The following is a 17,641-nucleotide window of genomic DNA, read 5'->3' on the forward strand; positions in this document are numbered from 1 at the left end:
ATGTCATCGGCATCGCATCGACCAAGAAAAGGTAGGTGGATCCATGTATCTTGGGCAACGCGTAAACAGATATTTGGCTACGTAGAAATGGTATTTGGAATCGCGGAGACGCGAGATCTCGTCGACTCGACCGCGTGTTACAAGTACTAGGGGAATCGCGCGATCCACCATGAAATCGAAACCAAGCGAAACCAGAAACGGAACGAATCGACGGAAACCGAGCCAAGCAAACAATTTCCAAACATGAACGAAACGCCGAAGCGGCTTATGCCGTTGCGGCTCGGTCGCGAAAACCAAGAAACACCGGGCTCTGTGGCGCGAGAATGAACTCGAACTGTAAACCAAGCTCCTCGTCCGCGACAATCTCAAATTCTCGGATAATCTGGGGAAGAAAAGAATCGCGTTAGACGTCGTTCCAGTTCGTTCTTCTCCCTCGTCGTCTCACGTTCCCTTTCTACCTCCGAGAAAATACGAACAGAGGTAAAACGGACGCAGGTGTTACGAACCTTTGCCAGAACGAGTTGCAACGCGAGCTCGACGAAACGTTTTCCGGGACATATCCTCCTTCCTGCTCCGAAAGGTGCGACCAGCAGCGGCGAATGGGGAACGGTTGGATTCAGCCACCTCTCGGGCAAGTATTCCGCGGCGTTTTTAAAGTTGTCTTCGTTCAGACCGGCTATCCAAGTGTGCAGTATCACCACGGTCTACGAAACAAAGAAGCCGAAGAAGAAGGAGAAGAGGAGCGGCGGTGAGAAATCGACGCATCGGGTCGTAGAGTGTCGACCGTCGACCCCGATACTCACTCCCGCGTTAAGACGGTATTCGGCCAGTTGGATAGGTTCGTCCAAGATCCGGGCGACGCACGTTGTCGTAGGGATCACTCTGCGGTCAAACGAGTCGTGGGACAGTTTAGCGTGTTTAGTTTAGCGTGTGAAATAATTGAGTGATCGAACGCACCGGAAGGCTTCGGTAATGCAGGCGCGCAAATACTTGGCCTTGCGCAGGTCGTCGACGGTGAGGTCGCAGCCGGGCGGCGCCAACGAGCGCGCTTCCTCGTAGAGCCGAGCTTGGACCCGTGGGTTGCGGCCGATCAGATCGAACAGGAACACCAGAGTATTGCCGAGCTGCGCGACCGAGAACGAAATCGTATGAAGCGGTTCAAGCATTGCCACGGACCCGGACCATGAAACGAGAACTGGAAACGAGCGGAAAGAATCGTTCCGGTGGATACCGAGCCTCTCCCTTTCCCTCTCACCGTGTGGATCCCAGCCGCGATAAAATCGACGATCGCTGCCTTCTTGTCCCGCATGTCCAGGTTCTTTTGCCGCAGAATCGACTGAAAAACCGCCTCCACGGACTCGTCTTTGGCGTCGTCTCGCTTCTCGCGAATGGTGCTCTCGACGATCTCCGAGATGATGCTGAAACGGCAACGTCGAAATTACAAGCACGACGCGCGCGCGCGCGCGCGCGACTTATTCGACCGCCTCGCACCTGTATATCGAGTCCTCGCTCTCGATCAACTGCTTGTACGCGGACGTTGGCAGCAGCTTCCAAAGCGGTAGGCCGTAGAAGACGTCGCGCGACGCGGTAAAGTGGACCCGGACAGCTTCCGCCAATCTCGCGGTAACCGTCTCGTTCGAGTCGGGCTTTAGAAAGCCGAGGTGTCGGCCGAGGATCAGCGTGCAGGTACCTGAGCAACGAACGACCAGAGGATTAAACTATAAGAGCGGAGATCGCTTTCGATCAGCTTACTTTCCAGTCCCATGTTGTAGGCGAGCTCCTCGAATCCCGTCACTTTGTAGCCCGTTCGTCGGCGACGAATCAAGTCGACGAAGGAGTCGGCAACGGTGTTCAACGCCGGGAAGAAACCGAGAACGGTGTTGGCCCCCGTCAGCTCCGACGTAAGTGCGGTCCGAAGATCCTGCCACAGCTGACCCTGTCTGTTGAAACACGCGACACACAATTATTATCGGCGATTCGACTCGTTTCTTCGTAAGCGCGCCGACGAACGTTTTCAAATTGTTTCGTTGTTGGGTCGGCGACGAATTCGAACGCGGGTCGTTTCGGGTTCCAGTTTCCCTTGAAAGTTTGCGTCTCTCCACGGTAGAATATGCGCGTACGCGCGATTCCCGAATACCGGGCGAAGAGATGTGCGCACTCGACCTTGCATTCGAACTGGACCTCGACCTAGACCTCGAGCCCGAGTCGGACGATGGTCCGACGCTATGGCAGTTTACGGCAGATTGCGAGTACTACTCACTCGTTGACCAGGCCAAGATTCGTGTAACGATCGCGACGGTTTTGCCGGTAGTAGGATATCACCTCTTGCGGAGGACGAAGCGGGTACCGCGAGTTTCGTCGAAGAACGGCTTCGATGTCGCGGCGGGAAAACACTGAGATCACCGGGAAATTCCATAGAGCCTCTTCCTTGCACACCGGTCCATAACGTCGATGCAGATCTATTCTTGAATTAGAAACAGCCGGTTAAGTTGAATTGTGCAACCATGGCCTTTGGGACTCGGAGGGGCCGCTCAGGACCATTTGCCTTACCTTTATAAGCATCGTGGATCTTGTTCAACCGATAGCTACCAAACCACGAGAATATCCACCTGGTGCCAAAGATCGGTAGCGAGTACGGGCCCGGCACGTCGGACACCGTCCTGCAGCTGCTCTCTCTCTTTTCGTTCTTTTCCTCGCTCGGAGCTGTCGATTCGTCCAAAAAACTTATAACCGACGACTACGCCGCGCACCGCCGCGCTCCGACCGTCTCGTTGCCCTTTACCATTTCGTCCGCAAACGAATCTACGCGAGCCCGAAGCAGACTTATCTATCGACACCTTCGGATAGCCACATCCTGGCTGGCCACCCGAAAGGCCTAGGACAAAGGTATAAGGAGTCGCGTAAATCCCTTCTCCCGAGCTGTACATGAACGCCTTCGATCCCTAATAGAGTTGAGTCGATCACAAGATGTCACGCGGTATAATTTTCCTCGCCAATACGTAAAAGTAACTCTACGAATTATTCCATCGTATTCAGCCCTAGTGAAGCGAGCAACGTTTCGCGTTCGAACGCTTTCTCGATCGGCCCGCGCAAGCGCAAGAAAGTCGTTTCTAAGGTCGAAGGACCGGAGAACAGCGCGACCTTGTCGCGCGTAACCGCGAGCGCCGCGCTTAGGAAAGGAGGACCGTGACCGTAAGCCCGTGAGCTGCGCGAGCCGCGTGCCGTAAAGCCGTAACCCGCAACCCGTAACCCGTAACCCGTAACCCGTAACCCGTAAAGCGATGAACGGCGCGGAGAGAAGCGGGACGGTGCGGCTTCGAGTCGTTTCAAATTGAAGGTCAAGCGCCTTCGAACACGCCCCTATGAGTACAATTTTCTCACTTCCTTTCTCTCTTTCCTTTGCTCTTTCCTCGTCGGGTCTGGGACGGGGCCACGGATCGCGCCGTGGCGCGCCAAAGGTCGGGAAAGCGCGCAACATCGCGCTTTCACGTAAACGGAACTTTACCTTCGACGAACGGAACTCACCATTTTTCTTGTGAAATGCTCCGGTCCAGAACCACCAAGCGGGCCGATAGCTGGTCGCGAAGATCAGAACGGCCAGAAGCGCTGCGGCAAACACCTCGAACCAGGCGCTCGAAAGCAACATCTAGGAACGCTGCGACGAAATTCCTGCGGGAACGATCCAAACTGCTGTTTACCGTTCGCCCTTTCGTCGACTCTGTGATCCGGCAGCACCGGCTCCAAAGAAAAAAATACAGTTTCCTATAGTAGTTTTTTGATTTACAATCGTGACCGTTTGCCGGTGACAAACGCACGACGCGAAACGCGAACCTTTCGGAGGATCGATCGAAGGTCGCGGCGATCTTCGCGCATCGTGCGAATCACTGACGCGGACGAAATCGGTTGAAACAAACGAAACGCGAGCAGTGGATGTGCTCGGGGGACGCCGAATCGCGTCGCGCCGCGAATAGAGACCGAATAAACCGACGACGAGTCGTTGGTTCTTCGGGCGAGATTGCCGCGGCGTTATTTATGGACCGCGTTTCTTCCATATAGCAAGAATACGCACAATACGTATTTGCAACGCCTCGATAACGCGTGTCGCCGCGATGACCCTGACCGGCGAGGCGTGGCGAGGCGAGACGGAGCGAGGCGAGACGAGGAGAGGCGAGGCAAGGCGAGGCGAGGCGAGGCGCGGCTACCGCTTCTGCATCGAGTCGCTAATCTCCGGAGCTGTTGGATGTTGGATGGATCGCGGAGGCAACGCTCTCGAATGCGCTGGTATGCTCGATACGAAGCGCGAAGCCGCCAATGTAACAGCATGTTGTTTCGTGGTGTTCGAGAAGCGACGCGACCGCGCGTCGCCTATTTCCTCCGAAACGGATGCTCGCGCTCTAACTTTGACGCAAACGGAGCGCGCGTCGCCGACGCCGCGACCTCCTTCGAAAACAGCTTTGCGAATCGCTTTGCCGTTTCATGCGACTAACGTGAAAATATTTCTCTTCGCGTGCCGCGGCAGCCTGCGAACCGGGAAAGAAGATCGACGGGGGACGCGCGACGATTTGACAACGGAAAACTCCCGTCCTGCGTCGCGAGTACCAACTACCATCGTCCGTGTTATCTGGGAATGTCTCCGATTAATTGTGTGCTCGGTACTCGCATAATGAGTCCACGAAAGGACGCCGCCGTTGGTCGGTGTAACAACCAACGATCGCTCGTGTTCTCGGTATGAAATTTACAGAAATCGCGTTGCGAAGCTGAGAAAAAGCAAACATTGCGAAGCGAGACAATATTTGTGTCGGGTACGTACGCTTTTGTAACGGATCAATGCGCAAGGTTTACCAAGGCGCGATAAGAAGCCCGCCGGATAGTCGAGATTCGAGAAACCGACAAGAACTTCCTACGATTCTACACGAATATTTACCTATTCCGGCGAAAGTCGACGCAAACGTTTGCCGACTTATTATCGGAAAGCTAACGCGTAAATATACGATAACGAAACGAGAAAGTTGAAAACGCGGTTGAATACGATTTGCTGAAAGCTCGTCGCTGATCGCTGCGTTTCGATTACTATATGCGGATATTCGAAAAAATCAATTCTTCAACTTTAAATTATTGGCAAAATATTTCTTTCTATTTGACTTAATTTAAGTCAAAGGTAACGAATTCTCGGACAGCTGCGTATTCTCCGATCGAATGTTGCACACTCGAGGCAAATCCCTTTCCGAGTTTCGCTAGCAAACTTTGCGAGTATTATTTGGTTCCGTATCATTTCTGTAGGCTGGCACTCTGACACGCTGGCACGCGAAGCGAAAATCACCGTTCAGAAACAAACTCGCCGAGAGCAACCGAACCCGGAAACTCTCGGATCCGACATCCGAGATGAACAGAGATCTCGGAGATCTCAGAGATTGGAGAAGGACCGAACTCGCGAGCTCGCGCGGCGAATATAAACGAATAAACAATAATAATACGTTCTTGTACTCACGGAGGGTGTATGTAGTCCAGGGGACTGTTAAAAGGAGACACTGAACGTCGTTGCGGCTGTTGTTGTCGCTGATGGTGACGGCGATGATAATGATGGTGATGATGATGGCGATGACGATGGTGGTGGTTGTAGTGATGATGATGATGATGATGATGATGATGATGATGATGATTGATGATGCCGATGGTGACGACGGTGGTGGTGGTAGTTGAAGCGGTGCTGGTAGTGGTGGTGGTGGTGGTAAAAGCGTTGCTGTGGAATTGGTATAGGCAATGGTAGTGGTAGTGGTAGTGGTAGAGACAGCGGTAGCGGTAGAGTCGACCGTATCCGATAAGAAGAGAAATTCGAGTGTGAACGAACGCAAGGTCGAAGGAACGAGAAAACGACCGATAGCTCGCGAATAATGTGAAAAACACTTGAAGCGGTTGCAAACGAGACTCGAGAGCACGAAGTCGCAAAATCGACAAACGCGTGACCGATGAGCAAATTCGATGAAACGAATCCAACGGTGTCGAGACTAATCCGAATAGCGGCGAGCTACGGCCAAGATACCAATCGAGCTTTAATTGCGGTTAATCGATACGTCGTCGCGTCGTTGATAAATTCGATCTATGAATCGACGGATACGCGGTCTTTCGGCCAGTTTCGAATATTGATGGGAAACGGAAAGTAGCGTCGAGAGCGAATGTTGAGGGCCCGGTCCGTCCGTGTTCGCGTTCCCGTTCGTCTCCGTGTCCGTTGCCACTCTTCAAGACGAACTTTATTATCTGCCCTCTTAGCTGTCCTCTGTTTACACGCGCCGTTGCGCCGCCGCGGCTTTGCGGCGCAAGTTGGTCCCCCCTCGTGCCGTCTTCCGACCGTCGCTACCCTACTCTACCCTACCATGGCCTGCTCTGCTCTGATCTGCTTTGCTCTGCTGTGTTTTGCTCTGCTCAGCTGCGCCTTGCCATTGCCATGCCTTCGTCATGCTTTGCCATCGTGTCCTGCCGATTCTCTTTTGACTAGCGAAACTATCAGAAGGGGTAGTTTCGCGACGAGTAGGAACTCGAAGAAGGAACGAGCATACGATCGCTCATGAGATGGCGTTCGAGGTCGCGGTTTCCGTCGCAATTCTGCTTCTAATTCTGATTTTGATTCTCGTTCTGGTTCTGCGTGTGGATCGGGGTCTGGTTCTGGTTCTGGTTCTCTCGATGAGATACAAACTTATCGGAGGCGATGCAGCGACTTGATGAATCGACTTGTCGTACCGTTGCCACCGGTTACTACGTCCGGACATGATCCCTCGAAGCGTTTACAAGCTTTTTTTGTCGACCGCTTGCGACGCGGCTGGTATCGGAATAGAAGATTTTAGCGAAACTAAAATGCATTTCGAGATTAAAAAGCAAAATTGACCGCGACCGGCGCGTCGGGTACACGTGGCACGCGTGGAACACGTGGAAAGTATGGCACTCTTTTACGAGACACGAGACAAGTGTAAGGTGAACGCGCGTGCGAGCGCATGAGCGCAAGAGTCGCACGCACACGTGCGCTACGCTCGACGCTGCTCAGTGCGACGCGCGACGACTCGGCCTATCGCAGCCGTGTCAAAGACACGATCGGTCGACGGTGGTGACCAACCAGGAAGCGATCACGGATAACTGGTCGCTCGCCGGAATTCTGTCCGAAGCGATTACACGTTCCTCCTGCCGTCTGTTTTAAAATTGGAATCCTCCTTGGAACTCGTTTCGCGTTGTGTCATTAATTCAGGAATTTTCTCGGCTACGAGAGTGTACTTCCTGAATCCTATCAGACCGCGAGAGTATTCTCGCCAAGACCGATCGACCCTGCGATTCGCCGGCGAATCGTTTCTGCCGATCGAAAAAATGTGCCTTCCCCTTTCTACTCGTTTTATCTACTGTTACTCCAATTCGTCGTACATCGGAACGCTACTGAAAACGAACGGTAGAACTTCCGCGAAGATGTCCATGTCCGGATACAGACTTCGTCCGATGCTTTCGATCATCGCCAAGCTCAGGATCACGGTGCTGAACGATCCGTCCTGTTTCACGCCGTGGCGAATCATCGCCGAAAATAATTCACTCATAACCGTGTTCACGTTCACCTGAAACAGTTATCAACCGATCGATCGATTACGAATGCGTATCGTAGATCCGTACACAGAGTGAATGAAATCACTTGATCTTCTCAAATACCTTGCTTGTAATTTATAATAGGAAGACATGACGTTTGGAAACGTTTCTCAACTTTTCGCGTTTAAAGTCGTGTCAAACTCGTAGTATTCGAGATCATTGGATCAATGTCCATATGGTCGAGACGGTCAAGTTATTTCGTTCACACCGTACGAATCATTTCCGATTCCGATTACGTTTGCTTTGCTACTCAGATGAGCGTCGACGATTCTCCGCAAAGTTGCTTTAAAACCGTCTGGATCGGGACATGCTTGCGAGCTGTGTTCGAGAATGTACTCTGCCGCCAATTCCCCCTAAAAGCAGGATCCATCGCGTACGCGGCACGCGAGACGTATTCGTTATTCGTTTTCGTTTCTTGCAAGAGGGAACAGAAAGAAAAAAAAAGAGAAAAAGAAACAGAGAAATATAAAGAGAATGACCGAGTACGCACATTGCCTAGCAATACCGAGCGAAACACGTCTCTGAGATTTCGCTGACATCGAGCGTTCAACGATACCACCAAACCGCAATCAAGGATGATCAAGCGCGGATCGATCGTCCGGTGATCGCGATCGATGAACCTCCACAGCCAAGATAGCGTTCCTCCGGCCGACTCGGGATCCGCTTCGACCAAGATGTTGCCAGGATGCAAGTCGCAGTGTATAAAATTGTCCCTAAATACCTACGATCGATCATTGTCACCGTTTCCTCACAATCACACATTCTACTCCACTTTACTCTATTCTATGTATTATGGACGCATTCCAACCATTTTCAGGATCGTTTTGATTCCTATCCTCGCCAACTTCTCTTGCAGCTCGACGTCATCGTTTTCGAGGTAATCCGAGATAGAAGATCCCTCGTGGAAACTCTCTACGAGTACTTCTCGTTGAGTGAAATTCTCGTAAGCTCGTGGGAAAACGACGTTCTTCTTGTCGGAGAAGTTTGCCGAAAACTTGGTTAGGTTCCTGGCTTCCCGGTTCATGTCGACCTATACCAAAACAGATAACAAAGAGAAACAACGATTGCGATTGCCTGGCTAGGCGTAAGTAGCTTCAAAGAATGTTGTCCTTTGGGCTAAAGTTAAAAAGGGATCACTTGGTTTTCCATCGTGTACGAGAACTCGTCGATGCAATCGGTCAGACTGAGCCAATAGAAATCCGGCACGATGTACGTCGCGTATTTGCAAACTCCTCTCATGATGCAGAGATCCCTTCTAACCCAAACATCGGTGAAACGGATCGATTAGGTCGACTAGGTTGTTCGATCGTCGCAACAAAAATCGCGTCGCCGAGTATCGCACCTCAATTGATCTTTGATTCCGGGATGTAGAACTTTAACCGCAACCGGCTGCAATCTCCTCTGCTGAATCGCATCTTCTCCATCGACCTCCTCGTACGTCGTACCATCTGAAATTCGTGTACGCGTTCTCTGCAATTTCTCTTGTACGAGATTACGTACGTCGTCGTATTTACCAATCAACGCGAGCAACGATCCCAGATTCAAATGTTCGACAACTGTAAAGAAATATCGGTAAGCAAAATCATTCCTTTCTACGCAGACCGTAGACTGTGTGTCTACACTGTACGCAATCGTCTATCGTATCGCCTCGATCCGTCCGTCCGTTCGACGGTCGCTGGTGGGTCGGCTAACAAGTCGACTTATCTTAAGACTATTACGGCAGCAAAACTTTCTAATTTACTTTGGACGAAGGTTGGTACTCGAGGGTTTTGCACTGCTTCGACGCAAGCGTTCAAATCCACCCACGCCTTGTACACCTGCAGCAAGAAACGAGACAGTCAATATTAGAAGAACGAACGACGCATCCCGTCCCTTACAATCTACAAGCTTTGCCCTCGCCGCGTAGCGTCGTCGTCATTCTTGTGGTCGTTCGATGTAATACCTGAGCGCAACATCCGGATCCTATCGGCGTTTTCTTCTCGAACTTGACAAATATTTCGTTCCACTTCGGGCCGTAGATCGACTTGAGCAACTGCTTCGTGTAGAACCAAGAATGCGGCGAAACAGCGTGCTGTAACTGCGCGAGGGTGCCACAGATATCTTCAGGAAACAAATCTTTTCGCGTAGATGCCCACTGACCAAACTTGATGAAAATTGGCCCGAGGAATTCTATACCTGCGCAGGTATAGAACAATAAATGAGATATATATATATAGATCAATAAATTCGCAATAAATTCGAACGCTTTTGAATAGATCGTTACTTTTCAGAAGAATGGTCGGAAACGCGTGTCTACAAGCGACACGCGTGACCAGGTAAGCGACAGCTAGTCCAACAGCGACCGATCCGATCATGAGCACTCTTGCCGCGATCAGGACAGCGTTTCGAATTCCGGTCAGGAAATTTTCCCGATCGTTGACCGTTGTCTCGTTCAACGACGACTCGTTCTCGCGGATCAAGGTACGTCGCTTGGAATCGTAAGAGAGTATCAAAACAGCTTCGACGATACGCTTCGAGCCTTCGCAACCGATCTGTCTCATAGCGGTAGCGTGCCGAAGTCGAATCGAGTCCACGTATTCCATTTTACGCTTGTAATTCGGTTCCGTAGTTCGCCAACTTTCCTGTCGTTTTCGAGCAAGTCTCATCGCGCGGACCAATCTTGACAAGTTCGAACGTGATCCCATCGCTGGTTCTCGTAAAGGACGGACACTTTATTCCCGATTTTATTTTCTAATTCGAGTCGATTCAAGGTTTACCGACAATATATCGAGTTTCATTGTCCCCGATCGGTGTAGCCCGATTCATCGTGAATTCCGGGAAAATTCCGACATGCGGACATACAAAAAACTGTAGCCTTAAAACATTAACTTTTTATTCGATACACCAGAATAATTCAAATAGCTAGATTGACTTGCTCCATGCATAGTTATGTTGATTTCAGGCTCTCACGTTCGCTCGCTGTTTTCTGTCTTTTTCTCCAACTGTGAGGGCAGCACTGTCTCATCGGTAAATTACCAACCAATCGGAGCAAAGAAAATGTCTATATTAACTGCCGCTAACATATCGAGCTGCAGTCTTTAGATACGCAGGAGTGGGACCTATTACAAGTACTTCGAATAACCTCGGGACCCCTCATATCCTGATTTTGAGTAACCTTCGAGACACCCTGTATACTCTATGCCTGTGGGGAGGGTGAGCAAGAGTGACAACGAGGACTGAGGAAGTAAGCAAACCAAGGACTGCATGTTGATGTTGAATACTTCAGGTTAATCATTCAATATATGGTGAATATCATGGATGTACCTGTAAGTCAAGAGAATTTGACGCACATACTTGACAAATTATCTGAAGAAGAGGTCTGTGGGTCTACTTATCATTTATTCTGTTTTGTTTCGGTAGTGCAATCTACTTGAATAAAGACTTTCATTTTGTAGATTAAGACAGGAAAAGCTTTGGAAAGTATACTTTCGAGGCAATGTCACGTAGAAGCAAAGCTGCAAAATATAAGCAGGGTATTACCTAATGTTATTGTTGTACGAGAAGAGGGTGAGAAGTTTTATAACATGATCGCACGAACCAACGAGTTGGCTAAGAATGTTAGTGCCAAGGTGAGACAACTGGATCTGGCAAGGGTATGTTGAATTGTAACATTGACTTTTGTACTAGTACAAACATACAATTTTTATTGTAAATAATTCATTGATAGAGTAGAGTTTGCGAATGTCAGAGACGAGTAAACGACATCCTCGATTTACAATTATGCAGCGAAGGTGTCGCTATGGCATTATATAACGAAGATTATGAACAAGGAGCTGCACATGTACATCGTTACCTGTCAATGGATCAACAGTTATTAGAAAGAACAGCCGAAGATATTTCAATGGATCATACTAACATAAGCAGTTCGTTGATTACTTTACAGCAAGCAGCATTGCAACTTAGAACAGTGATTACCCACAAGTTTGACGAAGCAGTAAAATCGGAAGATCTTGCTTCTGTTGAAAGATTTTTCAAAATATTTCCGTTATTAGGAATGCATTTCGAAGGATTGAAAAAATTTTGTAGTTATTTGTGTTCCAAGGTAATGCCAAAGGCAACGTATACTTTCAACTACATTATCACATATTTCATTAAAATGTAACCTCTGGATGCTAGTTACATGAAGCAGCCCAGAAAAACTTGAAAGCAGCTTTGGAAATTAAGAGCAATGACAAAAGAGCCTCTGTCATTTTTGCTGATACTATAACATTATTATTCGAGGGAATAGCCCGCATCATTGAGATACACCAACCAATAATCGAAACATATTATGGCCCTGGCAAATTATTAATGACAATTTCTATATTACAAAAGGAGTGCGATAGGTAACTATGTTCATATAAATATAGAAACGAATATATATTTGTAATCCCAACAGTAATACAAAGAGCTATTGTTGTGACTTACTTCTTCGACAGACAAGTCAAAAAAATTATTACAGAATTTACAAAACACAGATGCATATCTAAAAAGGTACAAATGATAAATGATCATCTTCGTAAAACAAGTTCAGAAAGAGCTGATCCAAAAGAATTTGATTTGTTATTAGGAGAAATTACTATAATGCATTCGCGGGCAGAGTTGTATATACGTTTCCTAAGAAGAAGAGTTAAGGTAATATATTTATTTTACACAAATTAACTTTTACATTGAATATTTGACTAAAACTAGCACTTTCAATGTAGAACGACATCGAAATTAGTGCACAGGACGATGCTCAGTACAAAGATTTAACAAATGAATTTGAAAACATAATCAGTAATTCTGATCTAGCACGTGGAATGCAAGATCTTCTGGGTTCTTACCTCGCGTTAGAACGATATTTCCTTGAGGAAAGCGTAAATAAAGCATTGGGAATGGATACTTTGGATCAGGATCAACAAACATCAAGCATGGTGGACGACGTTTTCTTCATAGTACAAAAATGTGTAAGGTATTAGAAAAACTCGTAGCAGAAAAATGCTGTGCAACAAATCAAACACATTTACTTTATTCAAATTCCAATAACATTGCATTTCACAGACGCTCTATGGCCAGCTGGAGTATAGATGGTGTTTGCGCGGTAGTTAATATGGCTTGTGGTATACTGGAAGGAGAGTTTGCAAACGGATTAAGAAGTCGATTGCGTCAAGGTTATCCGGCTGGATACTTGGATTTAGCACAAGCGTACAGCGCTCTTCAGACGAGCATACAACACGGTCGTCTACAAACTTCGGACACAGAACTTGCTCGTCTAATGTTTCTGGTAACATTAACTACAATTTGCATATCTTTCTTTTAAGATATGATATTTATTTATCGTGCATTTTATTACCGAACACAGGCTTACTTAAACAATACCGATGTTAGTATCGAATACGTTGAAACATTGTGTAAGAGTCTAAGTAGCGAAATTGATGCAACATTCCCTAATATGCAAGATAAAGATAGGGGTAAAATCGACAGCTGTTTATCTGGCCTGAAAGGCGTTATATCAATTTTACGAGCTGTTACAGACTATGGATTGGAGCAGCTACGTGTAAGCGCAGTTAAACCAAGAGTCTCTCCTTGGGTAGACGCATTTTTATCTGTGGATCATCATGTTAACGAGGTAAACGATACAAGTATATTTTCATTAAGATGTCTTCATTTTAATAAACTATACAAACTTCTAGGATGATTTATTACGATATGAAACGGAAGAACCATTTGTGCAAACTCTAGTCATGAATTTAGAAGGTTTACTACGAACTTTTAAAGATAGTTTAACTGCGTCAAATTATGATGCTTTAATTGGTCTTCTCACTGCCGAGGTTACAGCTCGATTAGAAAAAGTTGTTTTAAAGTCCACATTTAACAGAGTAAGTATAGCTGTCTCGATTTTTTATTCAACACGTATTTTATCTTTAACTTTAATTGTTAGGCAGGAGGTCTGATACTTGACAAAGAAATCAGATCATTGGCAAGTTATTTAGCTGCTGCTACATCCTGGTCCATACGCGACAAATTTGCAAGACTGACCCAAATGGCTACCATATTAAGCATTGAAAAAGTGGAAGAGTTAGCCGATTATTGTGGTGCAGACGCAATAGCTTGGAGATTAACACCTGCTGAAGTTCGTCACGTTGCATCTTTAAGAACTGATTTTCGTCCAGATGACATAAAAAGACTAAAACTTTAAATCATAATACATTCATATGTTTTAATTACGTGCAATATATTTATGGATATAAACCATTAACAAACTCGCTCAATTATTTCGTTTCAATTGTAACGGGCTATTTTTTAAGAAACCGTCATAAATAGACGCGAGATCGTAGGATTTATTTTTAACAATTTAGAACGAGAAATATACATTTTGAATTCGAAATTTAAATTAATTTTCTTTTATTTACTTCTGTCATCAGTAATACATAACAATGAAAAATATGTGTTCTTATGAAAAAATAAGTTTTACTGGATACAAATATGTATATTACAATATATATATATATATATACAGTATAATATAAATAACCTAGAATAAGAATAAAATAAAATGGATATTAATCGCAATTAAAATTTAAACATGAAAAATTCTGCGATTATAGATCTAGAAACATTTGGTATGCTTTCGGTTATTTTCCATGTCCCGCGAAGTTATGCTCTTGGTCCTCTTCAGTGTCCCACGAAGTCGCCTCCCTGGTCCTCTTCAGTGTCCCACGAAGTCGCCTCCCTGGTCCTCTTCAGTGTCCCACGAAGTCGCCTCCTTGGTCCTCTTCAGTGTCCCACGAAGTCGCCTCCCTGGTCCTCTTCAGTATCCCACGAAGTCGCCTCCCTGGTCCTCTTCAATGTTCCATGAAGTCCCGCGAAGTAGCCTCCCTGGTTCCGCTCCAATGTCCCACGAAATAGGCTCCCTGCTTCCGCTTCAGTATCCCAAACTGTACCTTAAAGTTGCTTCTTGGATTCGCATTACAATTCCCACATTGCGACCACACAGGTCACTGTTGTATTGTCTAATTGCAGTTTAATTTAGTCTTTAATGGTCCTTATTATTTATCTTTGAGTACCAATAATTACAATCAAAACGAAATTCCGTCGCTTTTTATTTCATTAATGTGTTACTCGCAAATATTTTTATTTTCCAATCCTTATCGACAAGTTTTAAAAATCATTCTAATATACCAGTCGTTCAGAAATAAATACAATACTGAAATCATTTTCCGATATTGTCATGTACATAAATCTTCCGAAGTGATATTAAACTTAGTAAACGCTCAAAACATAATGTCTCAAACATTACGAACAAAATTATTAAATATATCTATTCTGTAGCAGCGTGATTAAAAACATTTTATAAGCTTGACAACAAAAATGTCGTCCTTTTAATGTTACGAAAAATTGCATGATATTTGTTTCCGCATGCTACGAAATCTCACATTGATAGTTTTTACTACATCTCAAAGGTAACTTTCAATAATTTTGTCCTAAATCTCTCAAGTATTAACCCTTAGGGCTCTATGAACGCATATATGCGTTTGGCGAAAGCCGCCGTTGTGGTCGATGGACGCAGATATGCGTTTACTCTAAGTCATCGGCATGACCTAAGGGCGCATATATGCGTCTGTCCTTAAATGCTCAGGTCAGTCTAGCATAAAAGTATTCCGTCCCCAGCGACCGTCAGCGCTAGCCGCGCGCCGTCCCTACGGACCGTTTCGGCCGGGAGTATTTAGAGCCCTAACGGTTAAGAATTATCAACTATTAAGTCGATAATTCTTGCTTCTCTGTTCCGAAATGTTTTGTATCTAAATAGTTGGATTTTTGCCTTATTCTCTTTTTCTGCTTCCATTAAAATGTACCATCAACAATTTTTGTATCCATTCTACCATGTTCTATACAAATAATTTTTTGACATAACCGAACTTCTTTCCTTCATGAAACAAAATTCATCAATCTGCAACGAATTCTGCTTCATTTTGGTATAAATATCCACATTAACTTACGAAATGCATCGGCATCAGTTTTTCTTCCACCCCTTACGGAATTACGCGATTACTGTTAGTTCTTTTGTTATTCACGAAGTCCCACGATGACCATACTTTTGCTCTTGACAAATTCCTGCAACAGCTGTTCTTTTGCTCTTCGCAAAGTCCCTCGATAATAGTTTGTCGTCTCCACGACGATCATTTATCCTTCTTTATCTCACGAAGTCCCGCAGTGATAGTTTGTCCTTCTTAATTTCTCGAAATCTCGCAACAGTAGTCCATTCTTGAACCATCCCTCGAAGTCCTGCAGTGATAGTTTGTCCGCCTTCATTTCTTAAAGTCTTGCAATAGTAGTCCATTATGCGTCCATCCCTCGAAGTCCCGCAGTAATAGTTTGTCCTCTTCCGTTTCTCGAAGATCTCCCAGAAGTAGTCCATTTTTCGTCCATCCCTCGAAGTCCCGCGATGATAGTTCGTCCTTCTTCATCCTTCGCGCATCCCTCGAAGTCCCGCGGTGAAAGTTCGTCCTCCTTCATTCTTCGTGCATCCCTCGAAGTCCCGCGATGATAATTCGTCCTCCTTCATCCTTCGCGCATCACTCGAAGTCCAGCGATAATAGTTAATTCTTCTCATGCCACGAAGTCCTGCGACGATAGTTCGCTCTTCTTTATCCCTCGAAGTCCCACAATGACAGATTTTTCTTTTTTGCCTTGCATCGTCCGAACATGGCCGGCGATGTTGTTCTCTTCTTCTCCAGCTCTTTAAGTAATCCGACAATAATTTGATCTTCTTCATCCCGCGAAGTCCCGCGACGACTATTACTGTATCTTTACTCCACAAAATCTTTCGTCAGAAATTTTCCTTCCTTACACATTCACGACTTTTACATTCCTCAAACATAATATTCTTATTTAAAAAAAAAAATGATAATTTTGCATCCGAGCACACAAGTTCTATTAGAAGTACTCTTTCATAACCACGCTGTTAAGCGCATTGCGAGCATTCGCAACGATCTTGCAAAATTGCAATATGTAAAGTGCTACTGAATAATATTTGCAAATTTTTTAATTTAGAGTACTATATTCCCCTTGCAGCAATAATAATTTCATAACTTCTTGTTCAATTTGGTTCTCGTCTTCAAGACAATTCAATGAAAACTAGAAGCACCGAAAATTTAATGCCAGTAAGCAATTAAATCTGAAAGCAAATACGATCGTATTAATTTGTTTCTCCGTTTAATGTATTGCAAGAGTTTTAAATAAAGCATCTTACTTTTTCTATAAGGAAAATAGGTGTTTCTGCTGGAACTCTGCGTCGAAGACATCGCATTGTATCATACTGCAAAATATCCGGTCAATGCCTGTTGAAAACTCGAAAAGAAAACGTATGGCCCATCGCATCGCCTTCGGGTTCAGTAGGACGCAATGATAACTCGTAATCCCATCAAAGATAGCAAACTAATAATTCAGCCATGAAGTCAGTGCCCCTCTCCTTTCCGCACAGGATAATGCACAGCGAACGCTTCACCACAGCAGAGAATAAGTTTCATTGCAACTCCATTTCCCAGAACCTTTCCAAGAAGGTATGTATATCCAACTACCGATAGAATGACGTACAAGGAAATAAGACCACATACTCCATGCACGGATTATTGGAGAGTGGAAGAACCACTGTTTCGGACTTGGTAAGTATTTACTCGATGCAGCCACAGTAAATCAGCCGCCCTCTTCATTCGCACGAGCTTGATACTCGGTAAACAGGTTCTAAAACACTTGGTTAGCTTTTCCGAGACGAAAACACGAAAAATACCAAAGTAACTCACGCCTGTAAAGGCCCATATGGCAGAATTTTTGCTGAATTCGAAACATTTTACAACGAAACAACCAATTCCGTGACCCATTGTTTTTTAAACAAATTTTGGAAATTCCATACATAACTTCCTCAGACATTTCACTCATTCCTATCGCTGGCTGAACAATCCACCGTCTCAATTCGGTAACACATCGAAGAGATACCTTTATGCTGTAGAATACTATTCTGTAA

General features: G+C 45.8%; 3 protein-coding genes and 1 long non-coding RNA gene across 5 annotated transcripts; 1 reads left to right on the top strand and 3 right to left on the bottom strand.

Annotated features, from left to right (window-relative positions):
- Positions 1–28: 28 nt before the first annotated feature.
- On the bottom strand, positions 29–6,883 carry Shd (cytochrome P450 family 24 subfamily A member shade). The gene is made up of 11 exons (XM_078180009.1): positions 5,489–6,883; positions 3,526–3,738; positions 2,551–2,703; positions 2,261–2,459; positions 1,753–1,940; positions 1,492–1,690; positions 1,256–1,418; positions 958–1,124; positions 804–882; positions 507–704; positions 29–382 (listed from the first exon to the last, which is right to left on the bottom strand). The coding sequence occupies exons 2-11, from the start codon at positions 3,644–3,646 to the stop codon at positions 266–268; spliced, it is 1,584 nt and encodes a 527-aa protein (XP_078036135.1). The 5' UTR covers positions 3,647–3,738; positions 5,489–6,883; the 3' UTR covers positions 29–265.
- Positions 6,884–8,524: 1,641 nt separating this feature from the next.
- On the bottom strand, positions 8,525–10,301 carry LOC144469577 (putative aarF domain-containing protein kinase 2). Its single transcript, XM_078180011.1, has 6 exons — positions 9,881–10,301; positions 9,560–9,792; positions 9,359–9,434; positions 9,132–9,173; positions 8,960–9,065; positions 8,525–8,872 (listed from the first exon to the last, which is right to left on the bottom strand). Exons 1-6 carry the CDS (start codon positions 10,299–10,301, stop codon positions 8,740–8,742), a joined length of 1,011 nt encoding a protein of 336 aa, XP_078036137.1. The 3' UTR covers positions 8,525–8,739.
- A 369-nt stretch (positions 10,302–10,670) lies between these two features.
- On the top strand, positions 10,671–14,824 carry Cog4 (conserved oligomeric Golgi complex subunit 4). Of its 2 annotated transcripts, XM_078179925.1 has the most exons (10): positions 10,671–10,973; positions 11,052–11,249; positions 11,324–11,698; positions 11,773–11,981; positions 12,075–12,270; positions 12,342–12,589; positions 12,679–12,901; positions 12,980–13,246; positions 13,311–13,496; positions 13,559–14,824. In XM_078179925.1, exons 1-10 carry the CDS (start codon positions 10,899–10,901, stop codon positions 13,814–13,816), a joined length of 2,235 nt encoding a protein of 744 aa, XP_078036051.1. In that variant the 5' UTR covers positions 10,671–10,898; the 3' UTR covers positions 13,817–14,824. The 2 variants fall into 2 exon arrangements, with proteins under 2 accessions (XP_078036051.1, XP_078036052.1); XM_078179926.1 differs by lacking the exon at positions 10,671–10,973 and having other exon boundaries at positions 11,123–11,249; positions 11,329–11,698.
- On the bottom strand, positions 13,999–17,362 carry LOC144469538 (uncharacterized). Its single transcript, XR_013493991.1, has 2 exons — positions 16,871–17,362; positions 13,999–16,795 (listed from the first exon to the last, which is right to left on the bottom strand). It is a non-coding gene; the product is annotated as an uncharacterized LOC144469538 (long non-coding RNA).
- Positions 17,363–17,641: the final 279 nt, after the last annotated feature.

This window comes from Augochlora pura, chromosome 4, assembly GCF_028453695.1.
Source record: "Augochlora pura isolate Apur16 chromosome 4, APUR_v2.2.1, whole genome shotgun sequence".
Lineage (NCBI taxonomy): Eukaryota > Metazoa > Arthropoda > Insecta > Hymenoptera > Halictidae > Augochlora > Augochlora pura.